The sequence below is a fragment of the Aristolochia californica genome, unplaced genomic scaffold, assembly GCF_029961685.1.
Source record: "Aristolochia californica isolate CCGP_79_NKW_82.1479 unplaced genomic scaffold, dmAriCali1.0.hap1 SCAF_12, whole genome shotgun sequence".
NCBI lineage: Eukaryota > Viridiplantae > Streptophyta > Magnoliopsida > Piperales > Aristolochiaceae > Aristolochia > Aristolochia californica.
Genome location: NW_027181793.1, coordinates 30,460,647 through 30,484,229, shown reverse-complemented (window position 1 = coordinate 30,484,229; position 23,583 = coordinate 30,460,647). Strand labels below are relative to the sequence as shown.

At 39.1% G+C, this 23,583-nt stretch overlaps 2 protein-coding genes across 2 annotated transcripts; both read right to left on the bottom strand.

The window, feature by feature from the left end:
- Positions 1–731: 731 nt before the first annotated feature.
- On the bottom strand, positions 732–3,115 carry LOC137946000 (protein WALLS ARE THIN 1-like). The gene is made up of 6 exons (XM_068792136.1): positions 2,779–3,115; positions 2,609–2,671; positions 2,398–2,514; positions 1,858–2,272; positions 1,282–1,433; positions 732–1,182 (listed from the first exon to the last, which is right to left on the bottom strand). The coding sequence occupies exons 1-6, from the start codon at positions 2,997–2,999 to the stop codon at positions 999–1,001; spliced, it is 1,152 nt and encodes a 383-aa protein (XP_068648237.1). The 5' UTR covers positions 3,000–3,115; the 3' UTR covers positions 732–998.
- A 10,684-nt stretch (positions 3,116–13,799) lies between these two features.
- On the bottom strand, positions 13,800–15,966 carry LOC137946868 (protein NRT1/ PTR FAMILY 8.1-like). Its single transcript, XM_068793153.1, has 5 exons — positions 15,949–15,966; positions 15,759–15,867; positions 15,432–15,649; positions 14,776–15,335; positions 13,800–14,658 (listed from the first exon to the last, which is right to left on the bottom strand). The coding sequence occupies exons 1-5, from the start codon at positions 15,964–15,966 to the stop codon at positions 13,800–13,802; spliced, it is 1,764 nt and encodes a 587-aa protein (XP_068649254.1).
- Between the last annotated feature and the right edge of the window lie 7,617 nt (positions 15,967–23,583).

Below are 23,583 nucleotides of genomic sequence, written 5' to 3'. Positions count from 1 at the left end.
GTGCGTATATGCGTGTCTCTCTTGAATCTCCTTGGTTTTTTTTCTTTTTTTAATCAAGGAAAATAAATTCCATTGAAGAAGCATGGCGGGGGCAGTGGAGCAGTGGACCTCGACTACAGCATCATCTTTCTTCCTGTGTAAAAAAGTGGCTCACGTCAATTATTATGTGGCTGTCATATCTGATAAACGTAAAGATTACATTCGGTCAATCGTCATTCTCCTTTAGAATTTTTTATTCGAAAGTCATTCTGGTACTGTTTGGTTCATTGGCTGTAACATTTTGGACGGTCGTCGAGTCGTCGTTGTTCTTGTCCTGAAAGTAACTCAAAAGAAAGATGAGCTTTCAGTTCAGTTCCTAGGAGAGGAAATTTCGCCGAAATAGTTGGTTTTCATGAATTGAAGCTTATTTTCAGCTTCCCAATGATTTCTCATCAGAACTCTACTCTGAAATTGTTGAAGGTACAACAACTCTCATCGTTCGTTCAAATTGCAGACTGAGGGTAGAATAGATCATAGATTCTGCGTTCTGCATACGACCTTAATCCTCATTCTTCCTTTGTATAATTTATATCAGTCAGTTCCAAAAGAGAGAGAACCGGGAATCACGGGGCACTCAAAAAGGTAAAGAAAGTAAGCATCAGAGTCGAGTGATTAAGGAAGTGGTAATTGATGATCATCTTTCTTTTACTTTTTTTGTTTTTCTTCTTCTTTTCTTTTGAAATGTACGAAAAGCAGACAAATCCACCTTGAGTTTTTTTCCATTGTTCTTTTTTCCAAGCTTTCTGATAAAACAAACACGCAGAGGTCTAGAGAGAGAAGAAGGGGGGAAAGCATTTGAGTTGGCCGCTACCTCCTCCACTCGAGCACTCAAATCAACTCACTAAAACCTAATCCTATACACTCACACAAAGATCAAACGCGCTTATACTTTTTTTCTTCCAGCACTAGCCTGCTAGTAATAATCACCATCATTAGGTTACTATCGATCAGCCTCGCGCTTAAACGCTTTCCGATGACGAAGGCAACAGTGGTTCGGCCAGCGACGACTTGGCAATGCCACTGTGTACATGGTCTGCGGAGGCGGAGCTGATCACCACGTTGTCCTTGGCCAGCTTCCTCTCTTCGCTCTTACCCCATAATACCAGGTACAGCCCGATTACGATCAGTATGGCTCCAAGGATCCTGCAGGAGAGGAGGAACGAGACATAAAATTACTTTCAATATGGGTGGCTGAAATTTAATGGAATAAATTAAGAATATTGAACGTAGTAAATTACTTACCCTCCCAAGTGGAATTCTTCTCCCAGAGCGACGGACGCCATTATAGCGACAACCAGAGTTTGGACCGGCTGGTAAACGGCAACAAAGACCGGGCCACCCCTGTCAATGCACCAGATTTGAACGGCAAAGGCGATACCCGAAGCCACGAATCCCTGCAATGGAAGATTTCTTGGTCACATCACTTCTCTCACTCCTCTTTGTCTTTTTCTTCCTTTTCTGTTCTAATTGTCATCTATTTCTCTTTAATGCATAAGAATGCCTAACAAACATGTCCCTCGGTGAACTTTCTGGCATCTAAGTGCCGGAGAACCCCAGGGTTGTGGGTTCTCCGGACTCACAGAATACTTGTTCTTCCTCTTTCATGGAAATACACAGCTTCATAAGGGACTTCCCTGACAAGACTCGAAGATCCTTCATGCGAATGGGAAAGGAGAAATCTCACGAGAACCCCAACTACAGGGTCTTTTGGGAGAAAGATCATTCTATCAGGAAATTAACCTTCTCCTCCATGGAGGCCTAATTGAATATGTAATTGACAAGAAAAGTGGTTATGAATGGGAGGTTGTAATACTATACCGCATAGAAGATGGTGAAGACTTCGCCTCCAGAGTGAAAGGCCCAAGCGCTGAGATTCCTCTCGGCAAAGGCAGCGATAACCAAAAACTGTAAGACTCCGAAGAAGCAAGTGTATGAGGTGACGGAGAGCCTGGCGGGGTATTTCTTCAACACGGGTGCCTGCAACACCAGCCAACCCGACCACGACAAACAGTGGCCGATGAGGTAGATGCATCCCAAAGTCCAGTTCTTTGCGCTCGCGTCTCCTAGGATCGGCATTTGTTGCTGATTCATGAAGTAAGTTCCATGAAGGGTCGATCGGCCATAGATGGTGGGACCCTTATAAAGCGTTATCACCGTTGCCCCGCCCACACAGGCAAAGGTTCCCAGCAGCTTGGCTATGCCATCTTTCCTTTTAATGCGAACTTGTTCTATCCTGCAAAACGTACACGATCGAGAAGACGAGCCGTTCATTTTCTTGTTCTTAAATGAATCGAAACGTATGATATTGCATGTTTTCATTTCTTAACATTAATTGGAGCAGTGGCATAAGAGGCTTGCCTGAGTGCTGCAGCCATAAGAAATGTTATAGCTGGGACTGAGTTCTGTATCGCAGAGGCAAAGGTGGGGGACGTGTTGTCCAATCCCAAGAGATAGAATCCCTGATTCGCTGTTATACTGCACCACAAAAACAAAAACTAAAACCATAGGTAAACTAATCAAAGGAAAAAGGGAAAAGAAAATCTCTCTCATTCTTTTTCATGTCACTTACCCGCAAAGCGCCAGGAAGAAGAACTGGACAATGAAAGAGAGATTTAACGCTGGTCTTTCCTTCCTATCAAAAGAGAGAGAGAGAGAAAAAGGCTTGTCAGAAGAAAGAGCCAAAATAGAGATGACGAAAAGAAAGGAAAAGAAGAGGCTAGCAACAAAAACTGTTCTCACTTTTCCAAGAAGTAGGCGAACGGGAGAAGGAGAAGCAGAGCGATGATATTCCGATAAACCGGAAAAACCAGCTTGCTTATGCCCATATTAAGAGCCGCCCTGGAGACGACATGAAACCCAGCGTAACCAAACTGCAAGGCCAACATGGCCAAGTGCAGCTTGGCCCGCTCCGGCATGCCACATATTCTTTTGTACAAACTAGACGAACCAGGCTCGGCCATTGGATCAGAGACTTAAATCTTCCACCTCCCCGACTATTCTAAGAAGAAAGCAGTACCGGAAGGTGGGAAGTGAAGGAGAGGAAAGGAGGAGGAAGTTAAGGAAAGCTGAGTGAGGATTAAAGGGTAAAGACGAGGAAGAAATGAAGCGAGCAGAGGATACATATAGGGAGAAAAAGGACCCACCACAGGACATCGCAACTGTTTAGATTATTATTCAGATTAATAAAAAAAAATTCTTGTCTCCCACATTCGCTTCTTTCTCACCCTTTAGGAGGTGACATGACAGCGCTTAGCGCACTAGAATGTGCGGAGGTTTATGTTTGGCGGGATGATATTAATGATGATAATTGAGGCGCGAGGACAAAGCCGCCATCGATAGATAGCGCGCACGAGGGGAGGTGGTCCACCATGTGTCCCCATCCTTTATCAACAACACCTCTGCCTCCTCGGTCCCCCCTCCGCCTCAGCCCCGCTCTCTGTTCGCAGTTGTCTTTCTGCCAACACCAGGAATCTCCATCTTTTTGCTTCTTCTTCCTTTCCGTTTCTTTGTTTCGCAAGGAAGATTACTGTTTAAGTGTGGACTCAGTTCTACAACTGGCTTGTGGGTCATAACGAGTCTGTAGTACCACATACGCTTCGACCCACCTCAATGAAATGTGGGGTTAGTAGACGTAAAGTGCAATTAGGTGGCATGTTTGAGTTTTACTTGATTTGTTCCATTGACAAATAACAATATTAGATGTTGAGAGAATTACGATTGATCATCTTTGAAGTTTAAAGTAAATAAGAGTAACTATCAATCAACTAAAGAAGAAATTAACGAGAACAATTAGAGTAAAGGGTATTTTCATTAAAAAAATTATACTAACGAATTAGTTCATGAGCTAACAAACAGAACTGGGAAAATCTAGAATTTGACTTGTTATACTTAACTGGCATTGTTTCGAGTTTGAGCAGGAGTTCCGATGTTAATATGTTGCCAACTAGGTATAAGCTAATAGATCTAGAAAGGTTCCGTAAAGAGATACCTACCTGAAACTGAAAGTGAAACCCCAGTGTGCTGGGGGCTTCGTCTGCTTACACTTGCCTTTTTCTTAATAAAAAATTTCTCAGTAGTTTGCACTGTGGAGCTGCTTTGAGAAATACGCTTACAGTATATATACTCATTAGCTCGTGGCAGAAGATAAATCGAATCAAAAGGGTCGGTCGATGACTGTTGTTAGACAATGATATGTGTTACGGTAGCTCAAGGACGAGGATCAGAATCCCACTTGCGTCCCTGACTGACTCCAGTGGTCTCTCTCTCCTCTCTCCTCAGTCTCCCCTTTCTTTTTTCTTTCTTTTTACAAAAAATTGTTCTTCTTTTCGTCTTCCCAAACGCAACCTTCTCCCTTCTTTTTCTTATCGTTTTTATCAGTCTCTCAGTCGAGCACCGAGTTCTGCAAACCTTTATTAGATCATTCTACTTTATCTGCATCTCCCCCTTCTTTTTAAAACCAATGACACTTCCTTGCCCTTTACATCATGGATATTCACAGAACCCTGCTATTTATACTCTGAAATGCATCTACAGATTCAGCAGTTTGGAAAAAAATTAATGAATTAAAATATCGATTTTCGACGATCTTTCAGCTTCGTTGGGGGCGTTCCTCGGGTTTGTGCCTTGGTGCATCTCTTTTCCGCTTTAAGAGACATCTTGTCCGCTCCATTGAGACCGTCATCATCTTATTCGAAGGCCTGCCCACTGCACGGAGGAATCACAAATTCGCCACTGAGAATAAGCCCTTTCCCCGTGGCTAATGGGCTGTCAGTGGCCAGTTTTGCTTTCTAAAGTGGACTCGCTCTGACCCGGCCGGTTGGAAATCGGTCTCCGGCCGTTTCTGAGGTAGAGAATCAAGTCGAACGGTTCACGGTCGCACTTTCTGGGTGTCAAGACAGAAGGATAACCAGGCAAGGCAGCAACTCCAAATAACGGCTTTCGTCGTTTGCTCTACAGCTTTGCAGGTGACAATGCGGCCACCGTGGTTCGTCTTTCCCATGATTTAATTCTAATAATTAAGGGCTCGTTTCTTCTTCTGATCTTGATCTATTTTTTACTTTTTTCTTCCGACTGGTCTCTTCTTTTGGGTATGGCATATTTCTTTTTCCAGACATAAATGAATCGCTTCGTTTTGAAAGAAGATCCTTGTTTGGTCTTGATTGCTGTAAACAGGGAACTGTGCGATTTGCACGCGTGCTTTTTTTTTTTTTTGGCTTTTGAGAGGTAATCCTTCCCTTTTGAAAATCAGGTGATAGCAATTACCACGATTTTCCAGAACAGGGAAAACAACGATTCCATTTTGCATTAAATATGTTCCTGAATCCTTATCGAGTTGAACTAACGCCCTTGCTCATAATTTCGCGAATGAATTTGAGAGAAACATAACGAAGACAGGAATTATTTCCGTTGATTGAGTGCAGTAAAAAAATTCAAACAAATTCTTTTCCTTTGACGATAACACAATCCCGCTGCCCACCCAGGAATGATAGTTCTTTCACTCATTTATAAATGCAAATTCTTCTTGATCCTCATCTTTTCAAAAAGCACAATGTTATTTAAATTTAAAAAATCTCCCACCTCTTTTCAGCTACCAATCTTCGTTACTCCAAACATCTCCAGCCATTTCAGTTACAGTTCGAATCTCCCATGTCAGGCTTTTATCACGACTCGAAGAAATTGTTGTCGGTCAAATCTCAGTATCCAACACCAGCAACCGGACGATTCGTTCTAATTCAGAAATACGCAATATCACTACGAACAACAGTGGTCTGTCAATTTGGAAATAAGATTCCAACAGCAAAAAGACTAGCTTCGAAGAAGGCAAATTCGTCAAATGCAGGTATTATTCGACTCCTGTCTTCAGGTGTTCATCCCATGCACACTAGCTTTCTCGTATATAATGATGAAATACTGCTCCAGAGAGCACCCAAGGGCGGCCGAAGCTCACAGATGATCAAACACTCAGACAAGGTGGTTGCTGAGCTTTCATCCAGAATGGTCCCAAAGGGGTGGTGAGGAATCTCCTCGGTTCGTACTGTATTATGGGTATTGTGATTCCACTATCAATTGTTGGCATTTGGAAAATTAGATCTAAGAGGCATCTTCCCAAAGTAATTCATCTTTGATACATTTAATCTTGGATTTGTATGGAAGACTAAATGTACATACTCTAATACTATATAAGTTGCATTTAGGTCTACCACTCAAAGATTAAGAGGGCATTTTTTTTTGAAATTATATTCACATGATCTTATTGATTTTGGATTCATTTGGTACTACCATAGTATGTATGTGTAGGGTGGGAGAGCCAATGTGATGGGTTGTACTAAAATCTTTTTGTCTTGGGTGAGGTGAGGAATTCGAAAGTACTAGAGAATAGTGTCACATAAATCCATGCAAATAAAGATCTTTGGTTTATTAGTCGGATAAAAGGCTTCCTAACTTGGCTATAACAAATTGCAAAACAAAAAAATGCACTTTTTTTTCTTTATTAACATTTACTTGTTTGTGTGTTAGTGTCTCTTCATATTTCATTATACTTTTTAAAGGTTTAAGAAGAATATTTTGTTTTTTAATCTTTAAGTTTGACATTCATGAAAATTTTCTTGTTGAATTGTACAGGGTTTTTAGGTAAAGGTCTATGAAAAAGAATTGATGTAATAGAATAATCTCGCAGAACTCAAGAGTACATGAAAACGAAATCTATCAAATCTTATCTCATGGACCAGATACCCGACTGAATCATGTAAATTTTGAAATTTGAGGCTTTTCTTTATTTTTTTCTTCAAAGTTATCATGACTAGTGGCGACGTCTTTTTTTCTTTTTTTTTTTACAATATTATTTTGAAGTCTCCATTATGTTTGTCTTAATTAGTAGGATAAAATAAGAATATTTTCTTTTTCTTTTTAAATTAACCCTCTTCGTAAAGATGCCTTAATTTTGTGATTCTTTGTTTTATATGTGCAATTAAACCCTTCAAAGAGAAGCAAAAGTTGATTGATTTAGAAATCAATAGAAATAGAAATAAGCAATATTCGTAGTCTACGGATCACACAGGGGGATTTAAAAGAAAATGGAAGAAGAGGATTGGTAAAATAGCAATATTACTAAAATGATATTTTATATAGTGGCACACTTACTTTCTTTCTTGCTATATTTTTTAAGGCAATTAGTTGAAAGAATGAGAAATTGTTTTTCTTTATAGCATTTACATATAATTTTTAAAGAAATTTAGTCCATATTCATGTTTCTATAAATGTAGCCTTTTCATTAGATGAGATTCAGATAAGATACAATTATATATCACAATCTAGGGCTTCCACGAATATTTACGAAATACTATAAAAAAAAAGTTACCCCAAGTGACTTTTCTAAAGTGGTCCTCCTCCTAGTTATCCTGATCCAAACTAAGCTCTTTGGTTTGAGAAAATACCAAGGAATATGAATATGAGCCTTGGGACGCCTCATATATAGAGTTCCAACTTGAAATAATTACCCTGCTCCAATTGCCTAGTCCTTTTTGGCAAAATCCCACTTGAAAAGCATCAGCCTTGAAGGAGTTGTCTCGAACCCCTAGAAAAGAAAAGAAAATAAATGAAAAAAAAGAATTTGATTATTATTATTTCCAAAAAATAGTTAGTGAAAATGAAATAATGATCAATTTTTTGTTTTCACGAATTATTTTTATGAATAATAATCGTCAAATTCTTATTTTCTTTTCTATTATTTTTCATGGGGTTCTAAACAGACCCTAAACGACCAAAATAGAAAATAGAAAATCTTTCCCAAATACTCATATGACTGTAATAAACTATTCTTACGTGACTGAAAATGAAAATCCTTTCAGAAGGCTGCAAGTGAAGAAGACAATGAAATGAAGATAACCGAGCTACACTCGACCAAACAACACAGAACTTGAGCGTGCAGCGTCTGTGTCACAGGCCACAAAGAGGCATATGCTTCACCTGGAAGTCACATCACATTGACATCGCTCCAAACGAGCGTACCATAGCTCAGACTTTCCAGTACCACCTCCCCTTGTAGCACACTGAGCAGCACCATGGTGCCTTTAGCAACCGGGTTCGATCCTGGCCTCACCGTTTGATGACCACATACTTGCATGTCGATCATGGCCTCTAACGTGTACATCAGTCGAATTGACGGGACAATGATCACAGCTGCAGGCAGAAGCTTGTCGAGGAGAGGATCACTCATTTGTTTAAGTCCCAGCACGGAGCCAATTTGGTTCAGTTCGTTAACATTTCCTCTGAAAGCTCCATGGAAGCTGAACTTCCTGATACATCCGAATCAGCCAATCCACCAAGACAGTGAAGAAAACAGTGCATGTGATAAACGTAAGCTTCTTCATTATAGACTTTTACCAACTCCCAAGGACGTTTTGTCGGTCCCCGCTGCATGGAATCGATTAGACATGAATCTTTTCAGCTAGAAACTTCTTTGTTCTGGTTAAACAACTAAGCTAGTGGCCATTTTTTCAGGCACTGTAAGGGAAGGAGTTAAACGACAATGATGGAGATCCCTGTTTCAGCTAAATTCGGGTGGTTTAGATTTGAGGTAAACGAACTATCTTTTAGCGAGTTGGCTCATTTCTGGGGACATACATGTTGGTGGATGAACGCACTGACTGACTGATTCCGAGATGGCTTTTTCACCAATAAAGAGGATTCCACCATGAGAAGCGTCAAGGAGGAGGTACCCCACTTCAGCTTGACCGTCTTCACCTACCTCCGATCATTTAGAAATGACATTTTCATTTGTAGGCTGCGTGCACTTCATATCCTTCTTTACTCAAAGGCGAAGATAATTGATTTGCATCTTTTTGTTTCTTTGACTGGAAAAGAAGATCGATCAACCAGTAACATCTCAACTAATTCCACCCATCTCAGCTCTTGGAGACATTGTTTGAGTGAAGTAGCAAGACTCATTCTCGCTATTACATGTCTGCACTGTTTACCCTTTCGTCTTCGTGAGCATGAGATGGACTAATCTCTGACTCTCATTAATAAAGCCCCTTTTCTCCCACCTTGTTCAAGATCTTCTCCTACTTATTGCCGATCATCATGCAAGGGGAAGATTCAAAGATAAAAAGATCAGGCTGCTCAATAATGGCCAAGCTACTCGTCATGCATTCATTTGTTCTTGTTATCTTTTCAACTTAGGCTGTTCTTCGTTGATATCTTTTCATGCATTTATGCATCGACTTTAACCACAAGAGAGAGATCACAAAAATAGTTCATTTAATTTCTTCCCAGGAACCAAAGGGCAATTTGGTGGGAAGCAACTGTTATGTTTCGGATTTTAGACAAATTGGATACAGATGCCCATAACGTCACGTCTGAACCTCAAAGTGGTTTATATAGGCTTAGTTTACATAGACTTAATGATATAGATGATAGAACTGGAGTCCTACAAAATCCCAGTAACCAATTAGTGGAGGATGAGAAAGCAAGGCAACAGCTTGCCGACTTGGTTTGGGAAAGGATCTATCATATTGCCGGTCAACAGATGCACGATCGATCCATCAAATTTGATGTGCCCAATTCTCTGAGACCCGTCAGTCCAGAGGCTCCACAAGATACCTCAGCTTCAACGCACTGGGCTTGACTTATTGAACAGCGGACCCCTTCAGAAGGTATATACATCTTGCCACCTCAAGGCAAGTGTTTGTCCACTCAAACGTTGCAGAGTGACTACTGAGAAGATGGTAATGGAATCTAGGAGAGGGACGCGGGAGATGCCCAAAGATCTTTTCATGCCACAAAGTAGATTCCTCAGCGTAGCTTCTTTTCAAAGTGATCATCTTCTTGCCTACCACTGGAAGACACTTGCCACGATTATTCCCACGCCTGCTCAACCCCTTCGTTGGGCCCGCTTCGTCCACTCCAGCACAGAATTATTCTGTTTCTGTCTGCTTGGATGCTTTCATGGCGAATTCAAGTTCTAAGTTGATCGTTTTAAAGCAACTCTCGTCTAAATCTAATCAAGCAGATGACGATTTGTTTTCCTTCTCTCATTCAAACTGGATCGCTCGGGAATTTTCCAGGTATAATTCTGTGCTTGTCACGCTGCAGCTCATGATCGTGCTAGCTGTGTGTGTGTGTTTTCAAAGGAAGTTTACTCAAATAGCTTGTTGGTTCGAGAAGTCTTATCGTTAGTGTAAAATGGGTTGCATGTGGAAGAGTATGGTAATCACGCATTATCTTCAAGAACTGGACACTAAGATTGACTGGTTGTCCGGCCTGCACCCTGCCCTCCAGCAGTTGTACCTTGATAATGGAAACCGTTCATAATTAGACCGAGATTCCGATCTTGACCAGCCCTTTCGATGTTTCATGGGGAATTTTATTAATTTAATTACTTTTAATAAAATATTTACCAAAATAACCAACTTGAAAACTTAATTTTAAAATACCCGACTTTGACCCATAAACAACCCAGCTCGAAAGTCCAACGTGACATCAACTGCTATGTTGCCAATCAAAGGTAACATGTACCACGTCACTAGCACGTCACATCATCCACCACGTAGGCTACCATAACACCAACATGCCACATCAGCCTTATTTTTTTCTCCCCTTTTTCTTTTTATTATTGATTTAAGTTTTTTTATAATTTTAAAAAAATATTTTAGGTTTAATTATTTTTAAAACCTAAATAATTTTTTACAAAATAATTTTTAAATTAAAAAAGAGCTTAAATCAAGATGAAAGGAAAAGAGAGAAAAAGAAATAGAGTTGACGTGGCATGCCGATGACATGTAGATGTTACATTTGTTGGTGACGTGGTAGTTGATGTGGCGTCACAGGGCAATATGGTAGTCAACGTCGACATGATGTGTTGGGCTTCCCATCTAGGATGTTAATCGTCAAAGTTGTGTATTTTTAAAATTTTGATAAATACTTTATTAAAAATGTTTAGTTTATTAAAATTTTCAATCTTAAATAGTGTTTTAATATCATGTCCTTATTGAAGTACCTTCATAAAAATGTTCATTTTCTGATATTTTCCAAACTAAAGCCATAATGATTAATTGACTATCTTATTTCAAGGTTTCAAATTTATGAGGAACAATATTTTTACTAAAATCACTAGTTTCAGCAATGAAATCGATCTGCTCACTATGTCTCATGTTTCCTGTTGGTTTCTTCATTTAAAACAATTAGTCAAATGTGTAGGAACAATATTTTTACTAAAATCACTAGTTTCAGCAATGAAATCGATCTGCTCACTATGTCTCATGTTTCCTATTGGTTTCTTCATTTAAAACAATTAGTCAAATGTGTAGGAAATCAACTTAAAATAGGGTTATGGAGGAAAGACACTTGAATTTCACTTGTTCGTGTGAAGTTGGGTCGAAGGCCCATCCAAGATCTTGTACTGAATAATCCAAGTAGGACTATTCTTTAATATTTCTTTCATATGCTGGCCCTTTTTCGTGGTTCTTATACATTGATATTTTGGGGAAAAGGTCCATGTACGAGTACCTACTTTGATACTATGTGAAATTATATTCAAGGCCTATCCAAATATAACAAGCCAAATTATGAAACTTCTTATCAACTAATAAACCTAAAATCTTTGTATTCACTAATCCATGTGGGACTATAATTTAATAGTTTGGCCTTATTTAAATATCATATTTTCATATATGACCCTTTTTTATATCATCATGCTAGTAAACACTGCTAAGATGTTATATAAGGCAAATTCTGAAAAATATCTGAAAAGTTCATCTCAAAACTTAATTTTATATAATTAGGTGAATTTTATTTTGATAAATTTAGTAAGTAATGTTTTTTTCTCCACCCTTCTCCCAATGATTTTTAAGCTAGAAATTATCTTATTAAAATATTTAAAAACTCAACATGTAAGATTCTCACAATAAAAAAATTGGTGGTAAAAGGGTACAAACGATACCTAGGAGTTGATTATGAAAAAGTATTTACTCCACTTTCCAAAGTAGATACAATGAGACTACTCATTGCACTTGCAACTCAAAACTGGTGGAAAATTCACCAAATGGATGTTAAATCAACAATTCTCAATGGGTATTTATATATACATAGAACAACCTCTAGGTTACATTAAAAAAAGGAGAAGAGAACAAGATCTATTGGTTAAAAAAAGCTTTATACGATTTAAAGCAAGGTTTGCGAGCATGGAATACGAGAATTAATGCATGATTCCAGAAGAATGGATTTACAAAGAGCCATTATGAATATGCCTTATATATGAAAAAAAAATGAAAAACAAGATATGTTGCAGCAACTCTTGCAATGTGTCAAGCCATTTGGCTTAGAAACTCATGAAGGAGTTTAACCATCATCAAGAAGGTGACGATCTTTGTGGACAACAAGTCTACAATTTCGCTAGCGAAAACTCCAATTTCTTATGTTTCCTGACCACTTGAAGGCTCCTGATCCCAACCCTCCCTCCTCGTCTTCTTGCCCTACTCAATGCTGAGAGAGGAATGGTAAAATTCAAAAAAATATAAATTCACTATTAATTCATTTTATTTAATTATTAAAGCGTATTTTAATTTATTTAAATTTGTTATTCATGTTTGGTTTACGAATTTTAATTTTATAACTTATTTAATTTTTACATATTTTATTGATAAATCTACATTTCAATAATATAAATTATAAGGATTTACTTAAAACTAATTTATATTATTATTTTTGGTAATTGTATAATAAATTTATTTATTTTTCATTAACATTTCATTTAAAATAGTCACTCATTTGTTTTTTTTCCTTTTTACCAATTTATATATATTTATTTTGAGACATAGATTTAAATTTATCTTACTTAAAATATATTTGCTAATTTTTTGACATATATTTAAAATTCCTTTCTCTAGGCTATTGAATAGCCCTTGATTGTTATAAACGCAGCCAGTTGCCACGTTAGGTATTTTAATTGTTTCTTTATGGTTTCGAAGGTAAAATGTCTCTATAGCAAAATCCCCTTAGGTCACTGAATTGTCTCTGAAACCATCTTTGTACATAAACTTGTTTTTGGCACCATGTGATCCATAACCCCTTGGGAGGGCATCGTAGATACCCGTGTTGCATCGAAGGGTTCAATAAGTCATCTAATTGTATTTTCATCCAAAGAAGTTGAGCAAAACAATTTTCACATGCTATGTATTCAGCTTCGGTACTTGATAATACAACTGAATGTTGTTTTTTTTGGAAAATCAAGAGATAACTATATTTCCAAGTAATCGGCTCTTAAGGATCCTGAGTGTACCTTTTTTTTTTTGCATTTTGGAGATTTTTGATTCTTTGAACCTACTTTTTTGTGCGTAAGATAAATTGGCTTCTATAGCTGGTGTTGCAGGTTCACTATAACCTATTTCAACGATATCCCTTCAATCTTCAGAGGCAAGTAGTACCTTCATTTGGATGTTCTAATTCCCTTATTTTGTCTCTATTAACTTCGGGATCAGTTGCTGCATCATGTTTACCATTCTTCCATCTACACAATCAATGAATTGATCACCTGGTCATCTCGATCAGCAATTTGTACATTAACAGCGGCAGGGAAGAGGCCAACTCCAGAAAAAATGGAATTTAAAACCAATACTTCAGAACAATATTTTCATTGGTAAAGGTAGAAATTAAAGCAAATACATAAAAGAATTTATTCATCTCTAATTTTATTCCGATTTCCATCAGTTTATCAACACACAAGATCTCTTTACTCTTAAAGATTGGCGGACGTAAAAGTTTACTCAGGCTACGAGCTCTTGAGCACCATCTTCCTCACTACGGAAATCATCGACCATGACTTCATCCCTCACACTTGCGCTGGCTCCATCTCTACCCTTATAAAACCAAGCAACCAAAACATATACGATGAAATTAACAGCATTAATCCCCGCCAGCAACCAGTAGAAATAGTCGAGCCGACTTTGGTTAAGATTGTTCTGTAACCAACCCTTGTCTTCCCTTCCCGTCGTTCTCTCTATGATCTTCACCAAGACCGTACTTAGCCAACTTCCGATGCCTATCTCGCTGAGAAACATGGCGCTGCTAATGCTGCGCGTCCCATCGGTTGCCTCGTCGTAGAAGAACTCGAGTTGACCCACGTATGTGAACACCTCTGCACTGCCTATGAGGAAGTACTGAGGTAGCAACCAGAAAACGCTCATGCCCAAGGGGTTGTCGCTGTCGCGGCGTTGTTTCTCGACTACGGCGGCTGAGATAAGTGCGAAGATGGACACGAAAAGGCCCACGCCCATGCGTTGTAAGGACGTGATCCCACGGCGGTGGCCTGTGTAGCGTCGTAGGACGGGGACGATGAGACCTTCGTAAATAGGGATTAGTATTAAGGCGTTGATGGCGGCGAAGACAGGGACCGAACCCGATGGGATGGTGAAGTTGCCGATTGTGCGGTCCATGAGTATGGCTTGGCTTATGAAGAAGGTGGAGAGCTGGGCAAAGGAGATGGATAAGGCGATGGTGGACACCCAAACGGGAAGAACACGAACGAAGGATTTGAATTCTTCAACCTGGGTTACGGTGCTCAGCCTCCATCGATTTTTTGTATCCCCTATGTGATCTCCCACCACAGCAGCTTTGTCCAAGAACCTGAAAATTCATATTTGGGAGGGAAAAAGTAAATTTTGATTTAATACTTGTACTATTCCTACTGCATAATGTCTTGAACATACTTCCTAATCAAAATTTTGTATTGAATAAATGCACCTGTACTGTTTGGTGTGAGAAAGCTTTCTCGCACCAAATATGTCAGACTCCTTAGTCTTCACCTCGTAAAGATCTGCTTCATTCCCCAATTCAACGCCGTTCAAATGGTTTCTTACTGACGCTACCAAAACCTGCACAAACCGAGTGAATGCGCTCCCCATCGGCTTCTGGTACCGATAAAATGGGATCCCTGCCGCTAGAATTAGGATAGAAGCTATCATGGCTACAGTGGGGACCCCAAATCCCCACCCCCATCCTTTCTTCACTTGTATGTGCACCATTACAGTGATACCAACGAGAACGCCCATGTTGATGGCGAAGAAGAACCAGTTGAAGAATGAATATTTCTTCTGTGCTTCCTTTTTATCGGCCTCATCGAACTGGTCTGCTCCGAAAGACGATACGCATGGCTTGATCCCACCTGTTCCTAAAGCAATCAAAGCCAAGGCACAGTATAAGAAAGCCGTCTGCTTATCAGATGCTGGTTGGCATATCTTATTCTTGCATGGTGGGGGACGGAAGCTGTCTATAGAGGCTGTGAGGGTTAGGAGAATCATTCCCTGCAAAAACAAAGAAGGGCTTGCATTCAGCCAAAGCAAAGTATTTTGGTTCATCTACTCCTAAGGGCAGGCTTGAGAGCGGGCTCGGGTGCTCACTACAGCATAGATGCAGGAAAAGATGATAATGGTGTTGAAGCGACCCAAATAAGCATCAGCGAGGAAGGCTCCAAGTAGTGTCAGAACGAATGCTGCTCCAATCCAATCAGTGGCATGGGTGACTGCGTTGGGAAGCCTTTGGTGCATTTCTAAGACCAAGTAGGGGACCATGTTCACTGCAATGGCATAGAAGGCCAACCTTTCCGCGACCTCGTTCACTATAATTTTAGAGAGGAAGATGATTTTAGATACGTGATTGAAGTTAGTTTGATCAAATAAGCAAGACTACGGCTCTAAGAAAGAGAATTAGATGGCCCTCGTTCATGCCTATAATGAAGGGCGAGCCCTTCCATCCACCGGTCTTGTCTTTGTCCGCAATCTGCCCGCGGAAGTTGACGCACCCATTGCTCACCAATCTCGATTGGCCTATCTCCTCCTACATTGACGAATATTCGTGAGTAATAATGTTAGCAAGGAGAAGAGAAGCTCCATTTCTCCCTTTTTTCCATGTACATACCTTCTGGTTTTCTACCATGACTGCTTTGGTTTCTGTTTTAGCCAAAGAATGGAGGAGCAATGTGTGCTGTGAGTCTTCTGCGGAGAAGAAGATTCTACTTTTATAATAGCAATACTCGGACGTCTGATGTGTTTTCTTCTTTGACCTGTAATACTTATAAAATAAGTCTTGGGAGACGGCCGTCCAGTGTCTGGATTGTTTTTTTCACTTGACTGGGTAGACAGTTGATCGGAAGATCAATTCCATTTGCCTGGCTAGCAGGCGGGCGGCATGCTTATTTCTGTACAGAGCTCTACAGAGCGAGCTGCTCTTCTAGGTGGGCAGCTGTGTGATAATTCCATAGAAAGGGGGGGGAGCTCCTCTTCATTCTAAAAGAACTAATGTTGTAAGATCCGCTCTGTGGGAAAGAATAAAAAAGCTTTCATGGATTCCAAGTGGCAAATAGATTTCCAATCCATTGACGTAGTTGTCACCTACTAATTCGTTTTGAATGGAAAGCTTTGGAGAAAAATATACATACCAATATAGTCTCCAAGTGGCCAACGATCGATTTCTTATGGTTTCGGAAAACGTTAAACAAAACGTAACAGGAGAAGCAACATAGCTGGACGATGTGTTTCTGTTTGCTCTGATTGGAAGAACCGAAGAGGTCTTCAAAGTTCAAACTGCCACCCTAAGTGTGGGGAAGAAAATGGTGTAAGAAGCAAGTGAAAAAGAGTAAAAAGTAGATGGACTCGACAGTGGAATGAAGCTTCGTTCTCTAAAAACAGAAACCGAGGCTCTTTTCACACAGAAAAGGGTCAAGATTTCTTTCTCGGAGAGTGATTGCTAGAGAAGGACTTCTTATCATTATCTCGCTGCCACACCGGGCCAGTGCTGCTCACTGCCGTGCAAGGGCTTCGAAATCTACTCTCAAACTATACTAGGAGAAAACTCTACTAAGGTTAGAATTTTTCATTTGGAATTCATCAACCTAATGTAGTGTTGGAGTTCATTAAGGATTATCTTAAAGGTACCTATATTTTCAAATCAAGTTATTAAGGACTATTTTAAGTTGTTGATTACATGGGTAGCTACTTAGGACTGGTGTATTTATTTGTTTGTGTTTGGATCGTCAAATCAGCCTATTGAGAGATAATTTATGTTAGGCTACAATGTAAGCAAGTAATCCTTGTAATTTGGCTCAAGCCTTGAATAAGCAGGAACGTTTTAACAAAAGAATTTGAGAGAAGATGTAGTGGTTGAGTAAGGGTTTGTAAATTAGATTTGTTGTTGTATGAACCATAGGACCTTATGTAAGTAGGCGGTGTTGAAAATCTTTGCATGGGTCAAGGTTTATGCAACCTATTGAGCTACTAAAAAATCCATTTGTAGGTTTAGGCTAGTATACCTAATTAGCTATTGTAAATCTAACTAAGAGTGTGTTATTGTAAACTTGTTGGTGTGGTCAACTGAGTTGGATAAGTCTATGTGTGGACAGCATTGTAATGGCCTTTAAAGGAGAATTTGTTGTAATTGTTATAGGGTAACCCAAACTTAGTGGAACCTCAAGGTGCTAAAAACATCTTGGTGGTGGACTATCAATCAGCATAAAGATTGTGAACCATATAAAATTCCTATCTTGCACTATATATATGATTGATTTTGCTTGTACTTTGATTATTGTAAATAAGCATAAATCGTGATATTGTCCTTGCACTTTGAATCAATTAAAAGGATAAATACACACACATAAAGATTAAGCAAAATGAGTTAATATTTGTTGTAGATGTTGTAGAGCGACCCAAGCTTAGTGGAGGCTCAAGGTGCTAAAAACATCTACGGGTGGACTATCAATCCGTTGAAAGATTGTGAAACACCTAAAATTCTTGTGTGTACTTCATATAAGATTGCTTTCACTTGTACTTTGATCATTGTGGATAAGCATAAATAGTAAGATTGCCCTTGAATTTTGAATTAATTAGAAGGATAAATATGAACACATGAAGATTAAGACAAAGGAGTTAAAATTAGCACTAAAGGTTAACAAACCGATTCACCGCCTTCCTCCTCCCCCTCTAGATTTATTTCTCACTAGACCTTACAAGTGCCTCAAATTTTAAATTCAAATATGAGATCTGAAATTACTACAATCAATCTTAGTGGGAGTTATAAGTACTTGGTAGATTTCTATAATAAAAAAAAGGCCCTTAAAGGCTTATCTTGTCATTTGACACTAGAACTTGATACTGGTGAGCAAAGTATTAAAGATGATGAAGAAATCAACCACTGGATGGTTAAGCATATCAGGAATCATATCTACTTATGACTAATGTGGTTAAATACAACAAAGTGTGGGATACCTTGAAAACACCTTTTTTTAACGAAAAAGCTTGCAAAAGTTATCTGAAATATTGTGAGAGATAGACACATTAGATCAAGAGGAGATTTGACCAAGAACTTCATTAAGATAAAGCTTATGCTTGTACATTGAATCATGTCAACTATGAACAAACAAAACTAGTACTCTGAGATGAAGAATCAGTGAGAAGAGCTTATGTTGATTGCAGTCACTCAATTGAAACCTTATCTTGAGTTGGTTGATGTTACAGATTTGGGTGTTTGAACCTGCCAATGGCTAGATGTGATGTTTTCTAGATTGGTATGATAGTTTCTCTATGAGGAATAAGTCATGCAAGATCTAGAAAGAATTTTAAAAGAGGGTGGCATGCATGATTCTAGGAGATGTGCTTGTAGTGTAGTAAAATTTTGTTTGTGTAAAGTACATTTTTGCTAATCTCAAAGCCAATATTTGGGAGATGTAGGTCTTCAAAATTGGTGAGTGACCTACCGTTATGTTCAAAAGTTAAAATAGAATTTAATGTATATTTTAAAAGAATATTTGGACCTATTTTGACTCATTTTTTCTAGGTGACAAAAACATAATCTTCTAACTCTAAGAGTTAGCTTTTTGAACGTTGGAGTACTATCTATTTAACCCAAACTCACCCCAAAAGAACTATTATCCTTATCATGGGAAAAACCAAGCCTCCCAAGACCCCACACATGATTTAAAAAGTTTTTTCATCCTCCAAAGCTTGAAAGGAAGCCAAATTTGATAGGTTTCTTTATTGAACTAACTATTTCAATGTTTGTTCATTTTAAATCTTTATTGAATACTTCAATCACAGTTTGTTGGACTTGAGCCAAATGATTTTAGGATCATATTTGATTCAATCAATGCATTATGAGTAGTTGTGTGATTGACTTTCCCTTGAAATCAGATTTACAACCTTTTCTATTTTCAAATCATATTAATACATGTTACTATGAGGGCATTTGAAAAGATTCTTAAAAGTTTTGAAATTTGGAGATAAGATTTCAAATCCAATTATTTTAATGCATAAACTTTGAGATATGTTAATGTTACTTGGTCAAGTAAAGTGAACTAGTGGTGGTAGACTTTAAAATCATTTACTAAAGTTCATATTTATACCCATGGTCTATACTTTGAAACCAATTATTACAATGAGTTGTTTTGTGTGCATTCCCCTATTTGAAGGCCAATCCCAAATTTTCATTGAAAAATTATTTACGGATCAAGTCATTAAAGACTATTTTGAGTTGTTTACATTTTCAAATCAAAATTTTTAAAACTATTATGAGCAACATATAATTTCAAATCAAGTCATTAAGAATTATTTTAAGTTGCTAATTACATTAAGTAAGTACTTAGAATTGGTGTACCTATTTGTTTGTGTTTGGATTTTAAATCAGCCTATTGAGGTGTGATTTACGTTGGCTTATATTCAAAGCAAGTAATCCTTGTAAATAAGGTTAATCCTTTAGTAGGGAGGATTGTCTTCACCCCAAGTTTGTTTGTTGTGGCTGAAGAATAGAAGTTTGAAAGTTGTGTTTGATACTATGTAAACCATGGACCTTTTGTAGTCAAGGAGGTGATGAAAATCCCTCTTATGGGTTTAGGCTGGTCCGTCTAGTGAGCTATTGATAATCCCCATGTGGGTATAGGCTACTGTAGCCTAGTGAGTTTACTAGAAATCCTTTTTATGGGTCTAAGTGCCTAGAAAGTTCCTAAATATCCATATTTGGATCTAGGCTTGTGTAGCAGTGTACTATTGTAAGTAGATTGTTGTGGTCAATTGCGTTACATAAGTTCCCGTGTAAGTAGTATTATAGTTGTCCTTATAGGTGATTGTTTTCTATGTTGTAGGCAACCCAAGCTTAATAGAACCTCATAGTACCAAAATATCTTAGGGGATGAACTAGCAATCCACAAAAGGATTTTGAACCACCTAAAAATATTGTGTTACTTTTATGTGATAGCTTCATGTTAGAAGATAAGATGTGGTATAGTGGCACGATGTAATTTTCTCTTGATTTTTTTCCCATTCTCACCCTTCTTTGGGTAAAAGGTAACTATGTAATTGTAGTTCTTCTCATTATTATAAATATACATTGAAGGCGAGGATTAGGCACGTCACGTAACCCTAATCCTCCCTTCCTTCTCTCACTCTCAATCTCTTGGCCGACCTCTCATCCTCTCCTTCTTCTTTTGCTCTAGCATCTCCTTTTTCTCTCTTCACCCTAAACTAGTTTGTTAATTACTCTCAACATGGGATCCTAAATCTAGCACCTCGGTTTAATTTATACTATTAGCTCAAAATTCATCACTTGGGTGAAGAATAAACAAATTTGACTTGACTCAAACTAGACGTTAGGCAACACCAAATTAATTGATATGAAACTCATTAGTTTCTACACCAAGAAGAGGGAGATATATGCAAGAATATCCATGACCAAAGTGCATAACATATAAGAAATATTAATGGTAGAATAAAAAAATTAAACTATAGAATCAACCAAAGTTTGACCACAAAATTGACCATATAATCAACTAACAAGACAACTGTCACAATATTCGACTAAAAAAACTGACCAAATATTTTACCATGCAATCAAACCAGAGATTTAATATAAAAAATTTAACCTGAGTTGAGACAAACCTCCTCCTTTCAATGGAGCCGATGCCCAGCAATTTGCATTCGGCCAACAGCTGGATAAGTAAGCTCCATGTGCTCTATGTTTTCAACAGTAGTTTGATCTATAATGACCAAGGAGACCTCTATAAGCAGGTACGCCAGCTAGCAGCAGCTTGAGCAGTTCTTTTTATTGTTTCTGGACGGTGGTGCTGTTGGAATAGATTACACCCTAAACGGAGGTCAGTCCCGGAGGAATTTGTGTTCATCGTGAGAAAAAACAAAACAGGAATATCGTTCTCACTATCTGCTGGCAAAGCGGAAGTTTGACTCTAGTCGTAGCAAAAGCTAAGAAAATTTTACAATGCAACAGGAATTTTTTAAAAAGAGATCTTTGTTGGGGTTGCAGCATACATGAATCCTCCAGCCAATACCTTCAGCAACACCAGCCTTTCAATACCAAATATCGAAGCTGTAAAGAGGGCCCAGGAACTTGCTGCCAGGATGGGTTTTCTCCTACCTCCGTCTCAAGCGCTTGATCTTTCAGATAATTACTCAAATCGATTCGATTGAAGATCCGTCATCGAATATCTTAAGCACGATGAAAAAAATTTCTTGATGAAGTGTGCAAGGAAAACGAAGAGCAGCTGATGCTGTTAATGGAGAAAGATTTTTTAGAAAAAGAAGTTTCTGAGTTGAATACAAAAATTTGTTCACTGAAAAGGCTCTGCTTCTCTGTACCTCGAACAGGTTCTTGAAGAACATCACAAGCCAAATACTGGTTAGTAGCTTCTTTACCGTAGTCTTTGTGGAAACATTGCAAAATATCTGATCGAAGTTTCATTCATCAGATTTTGATGATTTCTAAAACTTCAACTCAGATAGATCCATGTAGTTTATCATTTCCCATTGCCCGTATTCTTGTACTGGTATCTCATTCTTTATTAAAACGACCAAGAGGGTATAAAGGCTAACCACATGTACTCATTTTGAACATCTCGATTGCTTAATGGAACGAAGCTGCTAAATACAAAGAACCACGTCTGCTAGTGGTGGACCCGGTTCAGCTCCCATGGTCTGCATCTTTCCGTTTTCAGTCTCAGGTCGCCAACCAGGGGACTCCTTCCTCCGACAGCTCTGCGGTGGCAAGGGTCCGAACTTATTACGTGGAGACTACTGGAAAAGCGACCGATAAGACCTTGCCCGCATCTACTTGAGGATGAACCTTCAGTTTCAGCGCTGTCAATCAGGGCCGGTCCTTTCCAAGTTTGACATGCTTTCACGTCTGAAACTGCATCAGATAATGAAATATCGGCGAACACCGAGGGGCGCGTGTCATGATCTGAGTGGTTGATTCTGTGAAACTCAAATTGTCTCGTCTCGTCTCGTCGCCGGTGCATGATTGTAGGAGACGGACCGTCTCTCAATTATGGGACAATTCTCTATACTTAGGGTTTAGGGTTTTGATTTGAATTGTATCTTGTACAGCAGCTTTTATTAAAACGGAAGCAGAAAGGTGATTGGTCTGGCTTAATCAGCTTAGAGATAAATTCAATACTAATATTATTTTTTTAAATTAACATGATTCCGAACACACGAACTGAGAGGTGTCGCGGTGGGACATGTCACATGATATAATAGATACGATGATTCCACGGCTCAGAGGTCATGGGCGCCACGTCCCCGGGGTAGCGAACACCTCGGACCAGTGACGCACGTGGGGGGGGGGGGTACTACTCCAATTGACCGATCATTGTAACATGCGGACATCACGAGTATAAGATAGACGGGGAAGATGGGGCTTCCCCCTAGACCATTCCAGCCTCTGGACCACTTCTCTTCGATTTCAGAGCCACCCATGCGGCCCTGCCCTCCACTCTCTTCTAGAAAGCACCGGTCAACAGTCAAACACAACCTCTCTCATTCGTTAACCTTCAGTTTAAAGATGAATTCGGATGCTTTTCGTTTCGGATCTTGGAAGTGGGAGTCTACAGTTGAAGCCCTCGTGTGTGAAAGTAGACAGGGCAATCATCATGGAACTGAGAAACTCCGTGAGGGAAGAAGAAAAAGAAAACGACGAAGTGCCTGTTTTCCCACTGCTCAGTGCTCAGACGCTTTTGCTGCATTCCTTAAGTCTCGAAATTTCAGTGCAGGCCCCTCGTGCATCCGCCATTGAAAAATAGAAAGAAAAGATGGAAAAGAAAATAATGGAGCGAAGGTGCCTAAGTCATACGTAAGCCTACTCATCCTATCTTCTCCATCTTCCCCATCTCATCAATGGACGCTCCAAGCCAAAAGCCCCAAAAGTGAACACGTCGAGCACTCTTTTCTGTCACCTCAGTCGCACCCTACCCCGCATTCCCGTGATGGGGTGCCATGTTTATCCGAGCAAGTAAAGATCATAAAAGTTGAATCACAATTCCCAAATCATCATCTTGAAGATCTTTTAATATTGAACGAGGCGACTTTTCGATTATCCGGGTGTTTCCCAATTCAGAAATAAACTGATTCCGCTTAAACCCTGAAACTATGAAAGACCTTCGTTCCAATTCTTCAATGGGGGCGGGCCCAGTCGCATGCTTGTCTCTTTCATCACGTTGGCTCTGATAAATTATTGTCCTTACGGGAAAGCGCAGCGCTATCTGGATGCCTCGTCTAA